This window comes from Biomphalaria glabrata, chromosome 4 (genome assembly GCF_947242115.1).
Source record: "Biomphalaria glabrata chromosome 4, xgBioGlab47.1, whole genome shotgun sequence".
Lineage (NCBI taxonomy): Eukaryota > Metazoa > Mollusca > Gastropoda > Planorbidae > Biomphalaria > Biomphalaria glabrata.
Window position 1 is genome coordinate 38,246,562 of NC_074714.1, and position 17,209 is coordinate 38,263,770.

The 17,209-nt window shown below is 41.4% G+C and overlaps 1 protein-coding gene across 1 annotated transcript; it reads right to left on the reverse strand.

Annotated features, from left to right (window-relative positions):
- Nucleotides 1-593: 593 nt before the first annotated feature.
- LOC129926059 (peptidoglycan-recognition protein SC2-like) lies at nt 594-8,474 on the reverse strand. The gene is made up of 4 exons (XM_056028001.1): nt 8,266-8,474; nt 3,537-3,719; nt 2,759-2,872; nt 594-818 (listed from the first exon to the last, which is right to left on the reverse strand). The coding sequence occupies exons 1-4, from the start codon at nt 8,315-8,317 to the stop codon at nt 619-621; spliced, it is 549 nt and encodes a 182-aa protein (XP_055883976.1). The 5' UTR covers nt 8,318-8,474; the 3' UTR covers nt 594-618.
- Nucleotides 8,475-17,209: the final 8,735 nt, after the last annotated feature.

Here is a 17,209-nt window from a genome sequence, read left to right on the forward strand (position 1 = left end):
TAGGTTCACCCCATAGGCCTATCTGATATGAGGAGAAGGTCAATCCAGTTTTCTGTTATAATCAAAAGTGATACATCAGAATATGCATTTTTTTAGTTTTAAATACCATAAATAATGCTTGGCTTCGAAAGAATGAAGGGTCAGAATGTAATGAAAATTAATATTTTAAATTACGTATGCACCCACACACTTCTTCTTCTTCAACTGTCAGGTAGAGTTGAGCCCTTGGCTCTTGGAACTCTAGGCCAGCAAAAGCGAACAAGAGCTCCCTCTCACCGGCCTGAATGAGAACAGTGTTTTGCTACCCTTTAGCCTAATCGTTTCCTCTTACGATCGTTTCCACCCGGGCGCCACTATGAGGCAGGGTAGCATGCCCGGGGCGCACACACACGAATATGGGGGCAGGGGAGAAAAAATCCCCACCCCCGAAAAAAATCCTGACTACGCCCATGATGATACGCAGCCATATATATATATATATATATATATATATATATATATATATATATATATATATAGAGAGAGAGAGAGAGAGAGATAGATAGATAGATAGATAGATAGATGAATGAATACATTTAATAACATTCAGAAGATATTGTAACTAATAAATTCTTTAATTTAATAATGAGGCCAGGTTTTAATGATAGGGTAAAAGGCGTTGCCAGGGCACTCGGTGGCGCCAACATCACGGTGTCCTCTTAAGGTGTAATCACTACGGATCTTGCCCAACTGAACACCACAGGCAATCATATCTTTTGCAGCCTGCTGAGCAGCAGAGGTGGGGACGTGGCTGGTGAAGGTCCCGATAAAGCAGAAGCCTGAAACAAAAAGATGCATGTCCCAGTTTAGAGACACATGTATTGACTGCTGGCTGTTGTTGCAACTTTTGAGCGTTTTCTAATTAAAACTGTTTTATTCATGCCTAATCAGTAATTTAAAAGGGGCCTAACATAACCCATCTCTCTCTTTCTCTCTCTCCCTCTCTCACCATCTATCCAGTTGCGTCATGGGGAGGGGGAAAAGAAGTCAAGCCTTTGAGACTAAATGCTACAGAAAACTGTTGGGTATCAGATGCCAAATAAGCCAAACAACACTCTGGTTAGCTAAACGGAGGAACTCCTCAATACTGTGAAGAGATGAAAGCTGAGCTGTTTCGGTCATATTGTAAGATATGTTCCTCTTTCAAAACTTAATTTTCCTTCAGAAGAAGTAGCACGAAAAAAGGATCGTCCAAAGAAAATCTGACTAGACAACTTAAAAGAAAGGAGCTGCCTCTCTCTTGATATACTGGGTACAACTTTTGTACACGTCATTTCTCCCACTTACCAATCTTGGATCAAGTTAAAACTTGGCACAATTATTCATTGTTCCTAACAAAAGTTCATTCATTAGTGGTAATTAATTAAATTGTTTGATGTCAAAAAAGGGAAATAAATATTCTTATCTTATAAATTATAGACGTTACTTCAATAAAGAAGATAATTACATCCTACGCATTTCATGTGTCAATCTAGTCATGGATGCCTAGTGGGGATGGCTGCCTGGTCGTGCGGTTTGCGCGCTGGACTGTCGTTTGGATTTATCGATAGTCCCGGGTTCAAACCCTTCCTGCTCTCATCCCCCGTCGGCCTGCGGAAGGTTTGGACTAGGAAGTAAACTATCTTCAACTCTGAAGGAACATCCGAAATATGTAAAAACAAAAACAAAAAACAACAATCAATGACTTGAACTCTGCTAAGTTGTTGGTTTTCCTGGCTGATTCGGGCAACCCATTTTATTATCTAATGGCACTAGGGAAGAAGGAGCAATGGAACGAATTAGTTGCAAAGGGAAAAGATCGTCTCTCGAGAGCCACAGATGTGCCTCTATCTTTGTATCTTTCTGACTATTTCATTAGGTTTTGATTTTCTATTTGTAAATTATGGTTTAGTGTTTTATGTAGGCTATTATAGCTACTTTACTTTTTATTCGTCTGCCCTGAAGTGTCTCTAAGTTGAGTGATTTTACTAATGGTGGTGCTCTAATCAAATTTCAATATTCATTTGTTATAAATCTCACTGCTCTTTTTTTGTATTGTTCTGATTTCTTAGTTTTCTTGACTTGAGGGATCCCAAACAGAGGATGCATATTCTAATATTAGCCTCACTAAAGTTAAATAGCATTTTATGTTTTCGCTTGATTTGTAAAAAATTCTTTTAATAAACCCTAATGTTTTGCTTGATTTTCTTTTTATTAATTTCATCACTATGGGGATTCCTTGATTTCGTTGGTTTAATTTATTATTACACATAGATATTTAGAGTTTTTAGACTGTGTGACTGGTTTACCATGAATAAAGTAAGTAGTTTTTATTAGCTTTAGTTTTTTTGTTACTCTAAATAACTCTTAAATCTTACAGTATTGAGACATTATGGCTGTTAATATGGAGTTCTTATCCTTAAATAAGCTTTATTTTTTCTAAGTAATCTGTTTAGCTTTGTTTGAGAAATAGACTATATTTCTAAACCAAAAAAAAAAAAGTTCATTCCTCGTAATGTATCTACCCCTATATTTCTGATTGTATACGAACTATTACAGGCCTATTACTCACTAAGTATCAACATTCTCATCACTAACACTAAGTATCAACATTCTCATCACTAAGTATCAACATACTCATCACTAAGTATGAACATTCTCATCATTAAATATCAACTTTCTCATCACTAAGTATCAACCACTACACTCCTCACAAAGTATTACTCCTACAGCTGCTCACCGTATCCATGACTGTTATAGTTCAAAGTGTGGGCGCCCAGATGATCCCATCCACGACCTTCAAACACCTCCCCGTTACCTCCAATCATGAAGCTGTAGCCAATGTCGGAGTAATCTGAAACACGTCATGCAATGCTTAGGAAGTGAATATAATTACATGATATCCTAGTCAATACAAAGCTAGCTTAAACCTATCCCATTCAATTGAACATTAATTAAATGCAAGTTTTATCATCTAAACGCATAGAGAATCTGTTTTTAGCTGCGTTTTAGTTAATAATTTGTGTTATCTAATAAATAAATGGCTGTTGGAGGTAAGCAATGTGCATTTGATATAAACATTCTTTTTAAAAAATTAAGAAAACTATATTTTTAAAAGATAAAAAGAGAAAGTCAGGAGAGAAAAGATATAGAAAGAGGAAAAGAGAGTGATAGAAAGATACAGAGAGAAAGATAGATAGATAGAGAGAGAGAGAGAGAGAGAGAGAGAGAGGTAAAGAGATAGATGACGAGAGAGATTTAACTAACATTGTTTTTAAGAATGAAAAGAGAGGGACATAATCAAAACAATATTTTAAATTATAATGAATGTTATCGTTACTGTCCCTTTATATAGCCTCCCTTCCCTTCCAATCAGATAATTTGTGGATATTCATTAATTTGTATTTTCCATCACTAACCTCAAATGATCAGACCTCAATGGTAATATCCAAGCTTAGCTGGTGTATTATAAAGACTACGGAGTAGTGTTTATTAAGTTTGAAACAGTCACTACTTACTTCTGCCATTCATGTGATAGTTCTGTGTCAGTCTGACCTGAGCGGCGCACGTAGCCCTGTCGTGGCAGTCAGCTCCAGCGGTGTGGTGAATGAAAGCATACTGGACAGGGGTCACCAAGTGACTCACGTGCGTTGCTGCGCGAGCACCCCATTCTGCCCTAGTGACTACATGAGGACATGCTCCTGAAAGATGTTAAGACATTTTTTGTAATGTGGTCACAATTTCAATTACACAAATTGTGTAAAATAATAGAGTTAATTATTACACAAAAAAATGGTTTGTATATGTTTTAATGAGTCAAGTTGTGCATTTTTCATCTAAAATCATTTAGTTCAAGAAAACAAAAATACCAAAAAGACCCCCCCCCCCAAAAAAAAAAAAAAAAAAAAAAAGATCAGAAAATGTATCACAACTGAATATTCACATTTAACATACAGATTTCCAGGACAATAGATAACTTCAAATTAAAAATGCAACAAAAGAAAGACACGGACAAATTCATATAAGACATTTTTTCCTTAATTAACCTTTCAAACATATAATTGGTTATCTGAATTATTGAAACTTAATATTGAAAATGTATAACTAAAATCGGTCGGTTTATAGCATGCAGTGGTATTGGAATTTGGTTACGAAAGTTTTTTTGGTAATCTTTTTTGTTTCAGGTGAAATTGTGTCAATTATGATACAAATAAGCATTATAAAAAGATAAGCATGTAAATAGTGTTATGGACAGGGGCGGACTGGGTATCAAAATCAGCCCGGGCATTACCATATAAACCGGCCCACAAATGGCATGTCATATATTTTCGGTGTGGGGGGGGGATTTTTACCCCACTCCGCAATTATATATATACAAATATATATATATATATTTGTGTGTGTATATGTAATTAATCTTCATTACATTCTGATCTTTCATTCTTTCAAAGTTTTTTCTACCATAAATTAATCTCTTCTGATAATTAATGGAAAGACAGTACACACCGCGAAGGGCAGCTAGGGAGTCCGGGGGAGCGCTGTGAGCCCTACACAGTGGGGTACGGGGCGAAGCCCCGGAACCAAGCATTATTTCCGTTATTTTAAGCTTTAAAAAATGCATATTCTGAGGTATCTACAGAGCAATTAGCCTGCTACTCTTTCGCTAAAAAAATTCAAAAACCAAATCTGCTATTCAATGGAGTCCAGCGACTGGTAGAAAATGGTGACTATAGTTTTGCTTTAGCTTTTGTATTGGAGGGGGAAGGGAAAACACAAAACCCCTTTTGGCTACGCTCATGAAATTTGGTGACTGTAGTTTGCTTAAGTTGGCTGCACTGGGGCAGTAAGTAAAGTTTCCCTTTCAGACAATGAGGTCTGAGGCAAGTGATGGTTTGAAGATCCTCCCCTCCCGGCTACGCCCATGTGTTATATTATAGGTGTAAGTCTAATTCTCTACAAAATATATAATGTTTGATAACGCATCGAAAAATGGATGTATGCATTCGCAGGATTACATAATGTATTCTATTTATACATGTATTAGTCTGAAAACTATAAACAATACAATAGCAGCCTAATGAGTTTGAAGCTTTTTGGTATTACTTGATTACAGACGTTTCTTCAAAAAATAAGATTGTAACGTCTTACGCATTTCATGTGTCAATCTAGTCATGCATGTTGATCTGTGACTTAAAATATGCTAAGTCATTGGTTTTCCAGGCTGACTCAGGCAACCCATTCCATTAAAAGATAAGAGAAAGCAGATCGGTTAGAGAGGCACTTATTAATGTGAAAAGCTCTTGCTTCCTCCTTGTACATTCTCAAAAACGCGATTTGTATAGGAATATATCATGACCCATTGTTTAAAATATAAATCTCCTATCATTAAATATCGGATGTGACAGCGCTATATAAATTATTGTAATTATTGCAAGAATTTTCATCATTAATGACTTCATACTAAGCATAAGTTTGCCATTAATTATAATAGTATAAAAATGTGACGGCAATGTGTTCAATCTCCGGCGTCTACTTACCATACAAGAACAAAGGAGATGGTCATAACGGAGCTTCTCTATGCCGATGATTGCGCCCTGCTAGCTCACAATGAACATGATCTCCAGAACGCGGTAAACGAATTTGCATACGCTGCCGCCTCTTGAGGTCTATCTATAAACCTCGTGAAAACAGAAGTCATGTTCCAGAAGTCACCCAATGAAACATACTCATCCCCAAGCATCACAGTAAACGGACAGCCCCTTAACGTGGTAGACCAGTTCACATATTTAGGTAGTATAGTGTCAAATGACGCCTCACTTTCAAGGGAAGTTGATAACTGTCTGGCCAGGGCTAGTAGCGCTTTTGGACGCCTTCAGGCGAGAGTTTGAAAGAACAAATCGCTCCGCCTGCCTACAAAAATCAATGTCTACCAGGCGGTGGTTCACTCAACCCTTCTATATGGCTCTGAGACATGAACACTATATAAAAAACAACTAAGACTTCTTGAGCGCTTTCACCAAAGATGCTTGGGCTCCATCATGGACATACGGTGGCAGGACCGCACTACAAACAGCGATGTCCTTGCGAACGCCGGTATAGGCAGTATAGAGGGACTTCTTATGGTCCGACAGCTACACTGGGCAGGGCACGTATCCCGTATGGGAGACGAACGTATGCCAAAGGCAATCTTTTTTTGGTGAGCTAAAAGGTGGTCGACGTAACAGAGGCTCCAAACAGAAACGCTTCAAAGACCAGCTTAGGCGTCAACTTTCCTTGGCTGACGTAGAAGAGAGCACCTGGCTGCATGCGGCGTCGGAACGAGACAGCTGGAGGTCACTCACGAAGGCCGCGGGATACACATTTGAGACCAAAAGAAAATCTGCTACCGAGGACAAACGCAGACGACGAAAAGAAAATCTAAATCGACCACCTGCGGACAATGGTTATGCTTGTCCTGGATGTGGCAAAATATGTAGATCACAGCTGGGGCTGCGCAGCCCTGGGAAATACTGTATTCCTCACTAATCTATTATTATTATTATAAAAATTTATTTAGATCTAGATTTATTTTTTAATTAAATAATTTTTTTGTAAGCCTTAAGTGTAGTATTTTTATATCTATGTTATTAAAAATAAACAAAAAGAAACTTACTTTTTCTTTTCAAATCGCAGAAAGTAGAGCTTTATACTCATATTGAGCTGTGAATAAGTTGGGTGGTTTGCTATTTCGCGGCTGTGTGTATGTGTTAAAGTTAATTTCTATTAAGTATTGTATTGTTTTTTAAATTTATTTATTTTTTTTTTTGCTGCGTTATTATCAATGTTTTCCAACTTAACCTCTCTCATCCCTCTTTTTGGTTAAATTTCATTGGAACCATTAAAAGACGGGGGAGGGAAGGAGCCAAAAAAAATGGGAGTGCTAGAACTATCAAAGGCCCATGCCGACCAGCAAAATGATCAGGCCAAAAGCAACCTCGAAGACATCAAAGCAGTCCATGCCGCTCGTGCATAGCAGAAAGTACGGTGTAACGTTTTGCAAATGATAACACGTACAGTGTATAGTGTTTTTCTTTTGTTTTTGTTTTTTTCTTTTTTTATATTCTTGTTGAATTTCAAACAGAATTAATTGTAATAAGAATTAAAAAAAAAATAAAAATAAAAACGTGTTCGGGCCTTTGTGTCTTGCTGCTGTCACTTTTTTTTTGAAGTCTGCATTGAATTTTCTTTGGTCGCGACCAGACCGGCCCATTTGGTACCGGCCCACCGGGCATTTGTCCGTTTGCCCATACAGCCAGTCCGCCCCTGGTTATGGAACAGAGTTCGCTATCTTTATATTGGTCACCAAAGATATAGAAATAGATGAACTGGACAACGAAATGGTTTCTATTTATAAGCTGGTCTGGTCCTATTGTAAGACATGGGTCACTGTCAAAAAGTCATCCTTCAAAGTCCAGTGGAGGCAGCACGAAGGTCCGTCCAAAGAAAAGCTGGCTGGACAAAGTCAAAGAATGGACCGTCCTCTCTATTTGATATCCTGCTTAAGCAACTGCTGACAGGAATTTGGTTTTGCGAGCTGTCACAGCACCACTACGACGAAAGTCAAGGAAAAGAGGATATTGATTGTAATTAAGCAATATTTACTGAAAGGAAACTAAAGCGCATTGGATTCTTTCAATTCGCTCTCCATCCAAAATTTTGCGATCTTCAGTTTAAGAATATAAACTATATACATCACAATTCCCTTAATCCAGAAATCTATGATTTCGTCGGGCATAGAGCTAGATATACCAAAAAGAGACGAAAATTTTTTGCAATAATTTTATTTATAACTTTCGGGGAATTCTTGACAAATACCTCGCTTTTACTGTTAGATCTAAAGGAAAATAACAACAGTGTATTTTAAATTTCATTGGTGCAGGGCGCAATTCAAACACAACTATCAATGTATAGCCTTTTTTAAGTTAGAAAATTTTAGCAAAAGTAGCCTACAGAGTTAATATTTCTATTTAAATCTAGATTTCATTTAGAAGGAACTTAATATTTTATCTATTTAATTAAAGTATATGTGGAAAGAAAGACATGCCAAATTGCTGAAAAAGTGCAATCGATAACAATGTAAGTCTTGTCCGGGTTACAGTAACCTTTCCAGGATGATCAGCTTTGAGATCTTACGGCTTCAATTTAAAAATATGGAATAGGTTTATACAACTATCAAAACAATTTAAGAATAAACAAACAAAAAATTACCGAACACGGAGCTAACAAGTAAACATCCAATAGCAGATAATAAGGCCAACATCTTCAGTGTCTAGTGCAGTATATATTTTATAGTAAGCTTTCTCTTCTTGTGCCGTTTTGCTAGATTTCTTGGTTTAACTAAAGTCTCTTACTTTTTTAAAAAAAGGAAGTTAGGCCAGTTAGAACTAACCGACTGGCCTGAATTGTTATCTCTCGATTCTTAAATTCTATATTTCATGTGAGAGATAACGAGAGAAAGGGAAACAAATCTGTCATCTTAATCTGACTTCATTTACAATCTGTTCGACTGGGCTTCATGTTTTCATGTCAATAGAGACATTTCGATAGAAAAACTGAAATTGTTTCTAAAATTGCCTAACGACGGCAAGCGCTTTCTTGCGCTATAGCTGTTGAAATCCATTCTCTTGGCGTTCTTTCATTGTAGTCAAGAAAAACTAAGAGCAGGTTACAGGAGACGGCGTGAAAGATACGTATCAGTTACATATATTGCACGTACGTCTAACATTGTTGTACAATTATCTTGTTTATAAGACGTCTTGCAGTGAACGTGGTTGTGAACTTTCCCTCACGTTGAACACGTCACTAGAACGATGGTCCAGCACTCAAAAGTTATTCAACACTTCTGGCGTGAGAACACTCGTTGGAATTTCATTGGTGGAAACTGGGCCAACATGTTTATATTACGTCATTGTTTGTTGCGCATGTTTTTGTGAGAAAGTAAAAAGGATGTGAAGTAGCCTAATAAAAATGATAGTCTTCAATGTCTACTTATATCAATACAAAGTTTCTGTTTATTTATTGTTATTATTAATGTCTACAGCATTTTAATTATTTCTCTGTGACAACAGAACAGAAACATATTGACATATTTTCTTGATTCTTTTGATTTCTTCTTCTTCTTCTAGCCAGCTTTTTGTTGCTGAGCTGTCAGCTCTTTTGCAGACTGTGCCAAGGGAAAATAGTGTGCAGTTTTCTTCAGTTGATTCTTTTGATTTGATCTTGTTGCAAAAATGGGGATTGCTTGAACTTGGCTTCCGAACAGGACGTCTCAGATTCGAATCCCGGTGGGGATTGACACTTTGAACTTCTGCGTTTTTAGGGCGCCCCCGAGTCCATCCAACTCTTTTCAGTACTTGACATCCGTAAAGAAGTAAAGAAAGTAGGTCGTTATGAAGGTCATATAACACGCTCGTTAATCGTTTGTCATTGTATGCCATCCATAGGTCGCTAAGTCTGATGGGATATCTTTTTGTTTTCGTTCATACTGCAGAAGGGAACAAAGTCTTAGAGGATAAAACAACTTTTCTTTATTTATTGTAATTTTTATAAGGATAAAATGGCATGTTTACTTCATCAATATTCAAACAGGGCCAGACTTAGTCTATGTCTTATGCATAGGCAAACTGGGCAGCCGCCTAGAGCCTACAATAGATAAGGCCCTCGCCAAGACTCAAAGAAAAATTAAGTAAAAATGTGCGAAACTTGGATCAAACTTCAAACCATATAGTCTATGTTTTAAACATAGCAGATCTTTGTGACTCGTCTACTAGCCTAGCTCTGTCTCTTCTATGGTTCAAGATGCCATACGCAACGCTGCGGGAATCGTGCTATATCAATTTATTTTATTTGTTGATTTAGCTATTGATATATCCAAAAAGGTTTTAATTTAATGCGTCATTTTATTTTTCGGTCTTTTTCTTTTTCTATTTCATTTGGGGCCACCTAGTTCACTTTGCCTAGGGCCTGCAATTGCATTAGGCCGGCCCTGATTTAAATATGAATGTAACAACATTGCAAATAGAACAGATTTTTGCCCCGTGAAAAAAAGTAACAGACTTCCTACAGGCTGGGAAGCATTGATTTGCAGCATTTCATTTATTTCATCACCATTATTATTTACCAAACTTAGATCTGGGCAATGTCCAACATCTGTGACGTACATTAGTGTTGAAATGCTCGAGGCAACTTTCCGATCGTGTCATTTTACCTTTACACAAAACCAGGAGTCTCGAAAACAAAAGTAAAAAAAAAAAAAGATGAAATAAACACACTTGATGTAAAGAGTATCAGGTGTCAACCTGTGTCAAACTTATAATATTACTGTTACATTATCTCTCTCGAGCTTGTCTCTCTCCCTCTCTCTCTCTCTATCTCTCACTCACTTACCCACAAATATAAATACATACATCTCTTACACACACTTTCTCACACTCACATGCACACTCAGACACTCTCCGAGATACGCATCAATAAATCACTTAACACACACATTGACACACTCAATCTTGCACATAAACTACACGCACACGTTCCAAGACTATCACAGACACATTACTTGCTGGACTGGATGGAGGATCGGACTTTATGCAAATAATTATTTTGTTAAAAAATCAAACACATAATAGAGAACAGTCATAATAACATGGTCGTTGCCAGGATTTTTTCCCAGGAATAGGGTGATAATTTTCCCCTGTGTTCTCTTATATATAATGAAAGTTCATAACAGACAGTTCTTTTTTTTTTTTTTAAGAGGAAAAATCTTTTCGTAGAATAGGGTCTTTTTTTTACCTAGGTGTTTTTTTTTATTACAAAGCTTTTATCAACTCACTCTGTCTGTCTGTCTTTCTGTCTGTCTGTATGGTAAAAAGTTTGTACACGTTATTTTTCCAATACCCAATCTCTGATTAAGCTGAAATTTTGCACAATTATTGTTTTTACCTGACAACACAAAAATCAATAATAAAAAAAAATTAACTATTGGTAATTAATTATTTTGTTTGGTATCTTGAACAAGGGAAAGATATCTTCTAGACAAATGTGGTGGTATAAGTTGGAATATTCCTCTTGAGAACTCTTGAGCCTTGAATGAACATGTATTTTTTTTTGCATTAAAAAAGATAATGTAAACATTCACCAAGATACCCTCTTCTCCCCCCCCCCCCGTCACAACTGGTCCAGACAAGTGATAAGATCATAGCACATTGAGAAATCTGAAAGCTAGACAAAAGACAATTAGTAAACATTCTTCTAATCTCACAGAGTTATTATGTCCAGGTGGATCATATGGGAAATGGTACGACTAATTCAGACTAAGTGATACAATTACTCTTACTACAAGCTTCTTTTTTTTTTAAAGGATTTTTTTGTTTTTCTTGTTTTTATTTAATTATTTTTTTTTATTTTGAAGTTCCAAATAAATTACTTGAGGTGTCTACAGCTCAATAGCGTGCTAATCTTTTCTACTGCAGGTCAAATATCAAATGAATTACTCCATGCTACTCCCTGCTACTCATTGCTACTCACTGCTACTCACTGCTAATCCCTGCTATTCACTGTGCTACTCCCTGCTACTCCCTGCTACTCGCTGATACTCGCTGCTACTAACTGCTACTCACTGCTTCTCCCTGCTACTCATTGCTACTAACTGCTACTCACTGCTACTCACTGCTATTCACTGCTACTCCCTGCTACTCATTGCAACTAACTGCTACTCACTGCTACTCGCTGCTACTCACTGCTACTCACTGCTACTCATTGCTACTAACTGCTACTCACTGCTACTCGCTGCTATTCACTGCTACTCACTGCTACTCGCTGCTATTCACTGCAACTCCCTGCTACTCATTGCTACTAACTGCTACTCACTGCTACTCGCTGCTACTCACTGCTACTCCATGCTACTCGCTGCAACTCGCTGCTACTCCCTGCTACTCGCTGCTACTCCCTGCTACTCGCTGAAACTCGCTGCTACTTGCTGCTACTCGCTGAAACTCGCTGCTACTTGCTGCTACTCACTGCTACTCGCTGAAACTCGCTGCTACTTGCTGCTACTCACTGCTACTCGCTGCTACTCCCTGCTATTCTTTGTTACTCACTGCTACTCACTGCTACTCGCTGGTACTCACTGCTACTCCTTGCTACTCGCTGCTACTCGCTGCTACTCACTGCTCACTGCTACTCCTGCTACTCCCTGCTACTCATTGTTGCTACTCGCTGCTACTCACTGCTACTACTCACTGCTACTCACTGCTACTCGCTGCTACTCACTGCTCACTGCTACTCCTGCTACTCCCTGCTAATCCCTGCTACTCATTGTTGCTACTCACTGCTACTCACTGCTACTACTCACTGCTACTCACTGCTAATCCCTGCTATTCACTGTGCTACTCCCTGCTACTCCCTGCTACTCGCTGATACTTGCTGCTACTCCCTGCTACTCGCTGCTACTAACTGCTACTCACTGCTTCTCCCTGCTACTTATTGCTACTAACTGCTACTCACTGCTATTCACTGCTACTCCCTGCTACTCATTGCTACTAACTGCTACTCACTGCTACTCGCTGCTACTCACTGCTACTCAATGCTACTCGCTGCTATTCACTGCTACTCCCTGCTACTCATTGCTACTAACTGCTACTCACTGCTACTCGCTGCTACTCACTGCTACTCACTGCTACTCCATGCTACTCGCTGCAACTCGCTGCTACTCCCTGCTACTCGCTGCTACTCCCTGCTACTCGCTGAAACTCGCTGCTACTTGCTGCTACTCACTGCTACTCGCTGCTACTCCCTGCTATTCTTTGTTACTCACTGCTACTCACTGCTACTCGCTGGTACTCACTGCTACTCCTTGCTACTCGCTGCTACTCGCTGCTACTCACTGCTCACTGCTACTCCTGCTACTCCCTGCTACTCATTGTTGCTACTCACTGCTACTCACTGCTACTACTCCATGCTACTCACTGCTACTCGCTGCTACTCCCTGCTATTCACTGCTACTCGCTGCTACTCGCTGAAACTCGCTGCTACTTGCTGCTACTCGCTGAAACTCGCTGCTACTTGCTGCTACTCACTGCTACTCGCTGATACTCCCTGATATTCACTGCTACTCACTGCTACTCACTGCTACTCGCTGCTACTCCCTGCTACTCGCTGAAACTCGCTGCTACTTGCTGCTACTCACTGCTACTCGCTGCTACTCCCTGCTATTCTTTGTTACCCACTGCTACTCACTGCTACTCACTGCTACTCCATGCTACTCGCTGCAACTCGCTTCTACTCCCTGCTACTCGCTGCTACTCCCTGCTACTCGCTGAAACTCGCTGCTACTTGCTGCTACTCACTGCTACTCGCTGCTACTCCCTGCTATTCACTGCTATTCGCTGCTACTTACTGCTACTCGCTGCTACTCCCTGCTACTCGCTGAAACTCGCTGCTACTTGCTGCTACTCGCTGCTACTCCCTGCTATTCTTTGTTACTCATTGCTACTCACTGCTACTCGTTGGTACTCACTGCTACTCCTTGCTACTCGCTGCTATTCGCTGCTACTCACTGCTCACTGCTACTCCTGCTACTCCCTGCTACTCCCTGCTACTCATTGTTGCTACTCACTGCTACTACTCACTGCTACTCACTGCTACTCGCTGCTACTCACTGCTCACTGCTACTCCTGCTACTCCCTGCTACTCCCTGCTACTCATTGTTGCTACTCACTGCTACTACTCACTGCTACTACTCACTGCTAATCCCTGCTATTTACTGTGCTAATCCCTGCTACTCCCTGCTACTCGCTCATACTCGCTGCTACTCCCTGCTTCTCATTGCTACTAACTGCTACTCACTGCTACTCACTGCTAATCCCTGCTATTCACTGTGCTACTCCCTGCTACTCGCTGATACTCGCTGCTACTTCCTGCTACTCCCTGCTACTCGCTGAAACTCGCTGCTACTCGCTGCTACTCACTGCTCACTGCTACTCCTGCTACTCCTGCTACTCCCTGCTACTCATTGTTGCTACTCACTGCTACTCACTGCTACTACTCACTGCTACTCACTGCTACTCGCTGCTACTCACTGCTAACTGCTACTCCTGCTACTCCCTGCTACTCCCTGCTACTCATTGTTGCTACTCACTGTTACTACTCACTGCTACTCACTGCTAATCCCTGCTATTCACTGTGCTACTCCCTGCTACTCCCTGCTACTCGCTGATACTCGCTGCTACTCATTGCTACTAACTGCTACTCACTGCTACTCGCTGCTATTCACTGCTATTTACTGCTACTCGCTGCTATTCACTGCTACTCCCTGCTACTCCTTGCTACTCGCTGCTACTCGCTGCTACTCACTGCTCACTGCTACTCCTGCTACTCCCTGCTACTCATTGTTGCTACTCGCTGCTACTCACTGCTACTACTCACTGCTACTCACTGCTACTCGCTGCTACTCACTGCTCACTGCTACTCCTGCTACTCCCTGCTACTCCCTGCTACTCATTGTTGCTACTCACTGCTACTCACTGCTACTACTCACTGCTACTCACTGCTAATCCTTGCTATTCACTGTGCTACTCCCTGCTACTCCCTGCTACTCGCTGATACTCGCTGCTACTCCCTGCTACTCGCTGCTACAAACTGCTACTCACTGCTTCTCCCTGCTACTTATTGCTACTAACTGCTACGCACTGCTATTCACTGCTACTCCCTGCTACTCATTGCTACTAACTGCTACTCACTGCTACTTGCTGCTACTCACTGCTTCTCACTGCTACTCATTGCTACTAACTGCTACTCACTGCTACTCGCTGCTATTCCCTGCTACTCGCTGAAACTCGCTGCTACTCACTGCTCACTGCTACTCCTTGCTACTCGCTGCAACTCGCTGCTACTCCCTGCTACTCGCTGCTATTCCCTGCTACTCGCTGAAACTCGCTGCTACTTGCTGCTACTCAGTGCTACTCGCTGCTACTCCCTGCTATTCACTGCTACTAGCTGCTACTCGCTGAAACTCGCTGCTACTTGCTGCTACTCCCTTATACTCGCTGCTACTTGCTGCTACTCACTGCTACTCGCTGCTACTCCCTGCTATTCACTGCTACTCGCTGCTACTCCCTGCTACTCGCTGAAACTCGCTGCTACTTGCTGCTACTCACTGCTACTCGCTGCTACTCCCTGCTATTCTTTGTTACCCACTGCTACTCACTGCTACTCGCTGGTACTCGCTGCTACTCCTTGCTACTCTCTGCTACTCGCTGCTACTCACTGCTCACTGCTACTCCTTGCTACTCCTTGCTACTCGCTGCTACTCGCTGCTACTCACTGCTCACTGCTACTCCTGCAACTCCCTGCTACTCATTGTTGCTACTCGCTGCTACTCACTCTACTACTCACTGCTACTCACTGCTACTCGCTGCTACTCACTGCTCACTGCTACTCCTGCTACTCCCTGCTGCTCCCTGTTACTCATTGTTGCTACTCACTTCTACTCACTGCTACTACTCACTGCTAATCCCTGCTATTCACTGTGCTACTCCCTGCTACTCCCTGCTACTCGCTCATACTCGCTGCTACTCCCTGCTACTCGCTGAAACTCGCTGCTACTAACTGCTACTCACTGCTTCTCCCTGCTTTTTATTGCTACTAACTGCTACTCACTGCTATTCACTGCTACTCCCTGCTACTCATTGCTACTAACTGCTACTAACTGCTACTCACTGCTACTCGCTGCTACTCACTGCTACTCATTGCTACTAACTGCTACTCACAGCTACTCGCTGCTATTCACTGCTACTCCCTGCTACTCATTGCTACTCGCTGCTACTCACTGCTACTCCATGCTACTCGCTGCAACTCGCTTCTACTCCCTGCTACTCGCTGCTACTCCCTGCTACTTGCTGAAACTCGCTGCTACTTGCTGCTACTCACTGCTACTCGCTGCTACTCCCTGCTATTTACTGCTACTCGCTGCTACTTACTGCTACTCGCTGCTACTCCCTGCTACTCGCTGAAACTCGCTGCTACTTGCTGCTACTCGCTGCTACTCCCTGCTATTCTTTGTTACTCATTGCTACTCACTGCTACTCGTTGGTACTCACTGCTACTCCTTGCTACTCGCTGCTATTCGCTGCTACTCACTGCTCACTGCTACTTCTGCTACTCCCTGCTACTCCCTGCTACTCATTGTTGCTACTCACTGCTACTACTCACTGCTACTCACTGCTACTCGCTGCTACTCACTGCTCACTGCTACTCCTGCTACTCCCTGCTACTCCCTGCTACTCATTGTTGCTACTCACTGCTACTACTCACTGCTACTACTAACTGCTAATCCCTGCTATTTACTGTGCTAATCCCTGCTACTCCCTGCTACTCGCTCATACTCGCTTCTACTCCCTGCTTCTCATTGCTACTAACTGCTACTCACTGCTACTCACTGCTAATCCCTGCTATTCACTGTGCTACTCCTTGCTACTCGCTGATACTCGCTGCTACTCCCTGCTACTCCCTGCTACTCGCTGAAACTCGCTGCTACTAACTGCTACTCACTGCTTCTTCCTGCTACTCCTGCTACTCCTGCTACTCCCTGCTACTCATTGTTGCTACTCACTGCTACTCACTGCTACTACTCACTGCTACTCACTGCTACTACTCACTGCTACTCACTGCTACTCGCTGCTACTCACTGCTAACTGCTACTCCTGCTACTCCCTGCTACTGCCTGCTACTCATTGTTGCTACTCACTGTTACTACTCACTGCTACTCACTGCTAATCCCTGCTATTCACTGTGCTACTCCCTGCTACTCCCTGCTACTCGCTGATACTCGCTGCTACTCCCTGCTACTCATTGCTACTAACTGCTACTCACTGCTACTTGCTGCTATTCACTGCTATTTACTGCTACTCGCTGCTATTCACTGCTACTCCCTGCTACTCCTTGCTACTCGCTGCTACTCGCTGCTACTCACTGCTCACTGCTACTCCTGCTACTCCCTGCTACTCATTGTTGCTACTCGCTGCTACTCACTGCTACTACTCACTGCTACTCACTGCTACTCGCTGCTACGCACTGCTCACTGCTACTCCTGCTACTCCCTGCTACTCCCTGCTACTCATTGTTGCTACTCACTGCTACTCACTGCTACTACTCACTG

Bases quoted from the DNA above. Each gene is read 5' to 3' on its own strand.
- LOC129926059 (XM_056028001.1), bottom strand. From the start codon at position 8,317: ATGTTGGCCTTATTATCTGCTATTGGATGTTTACTTGTTAGCTCCGTG. The intron at 3,720-8,265 runs GTAATTTTTTGT...AACATCTTTCAG, and splicing joins ACTTGTTAGCTCCGTGTTCG to GAGCATGTCCTCATGTAGTC. The intron at 2,873-3,536 runs GTAAGTAGTGAC...GACGTGTTTCAG, and splicing joins CTATCACATGAATGGCAGAA to ATTACTCCGACATTGGCTAC.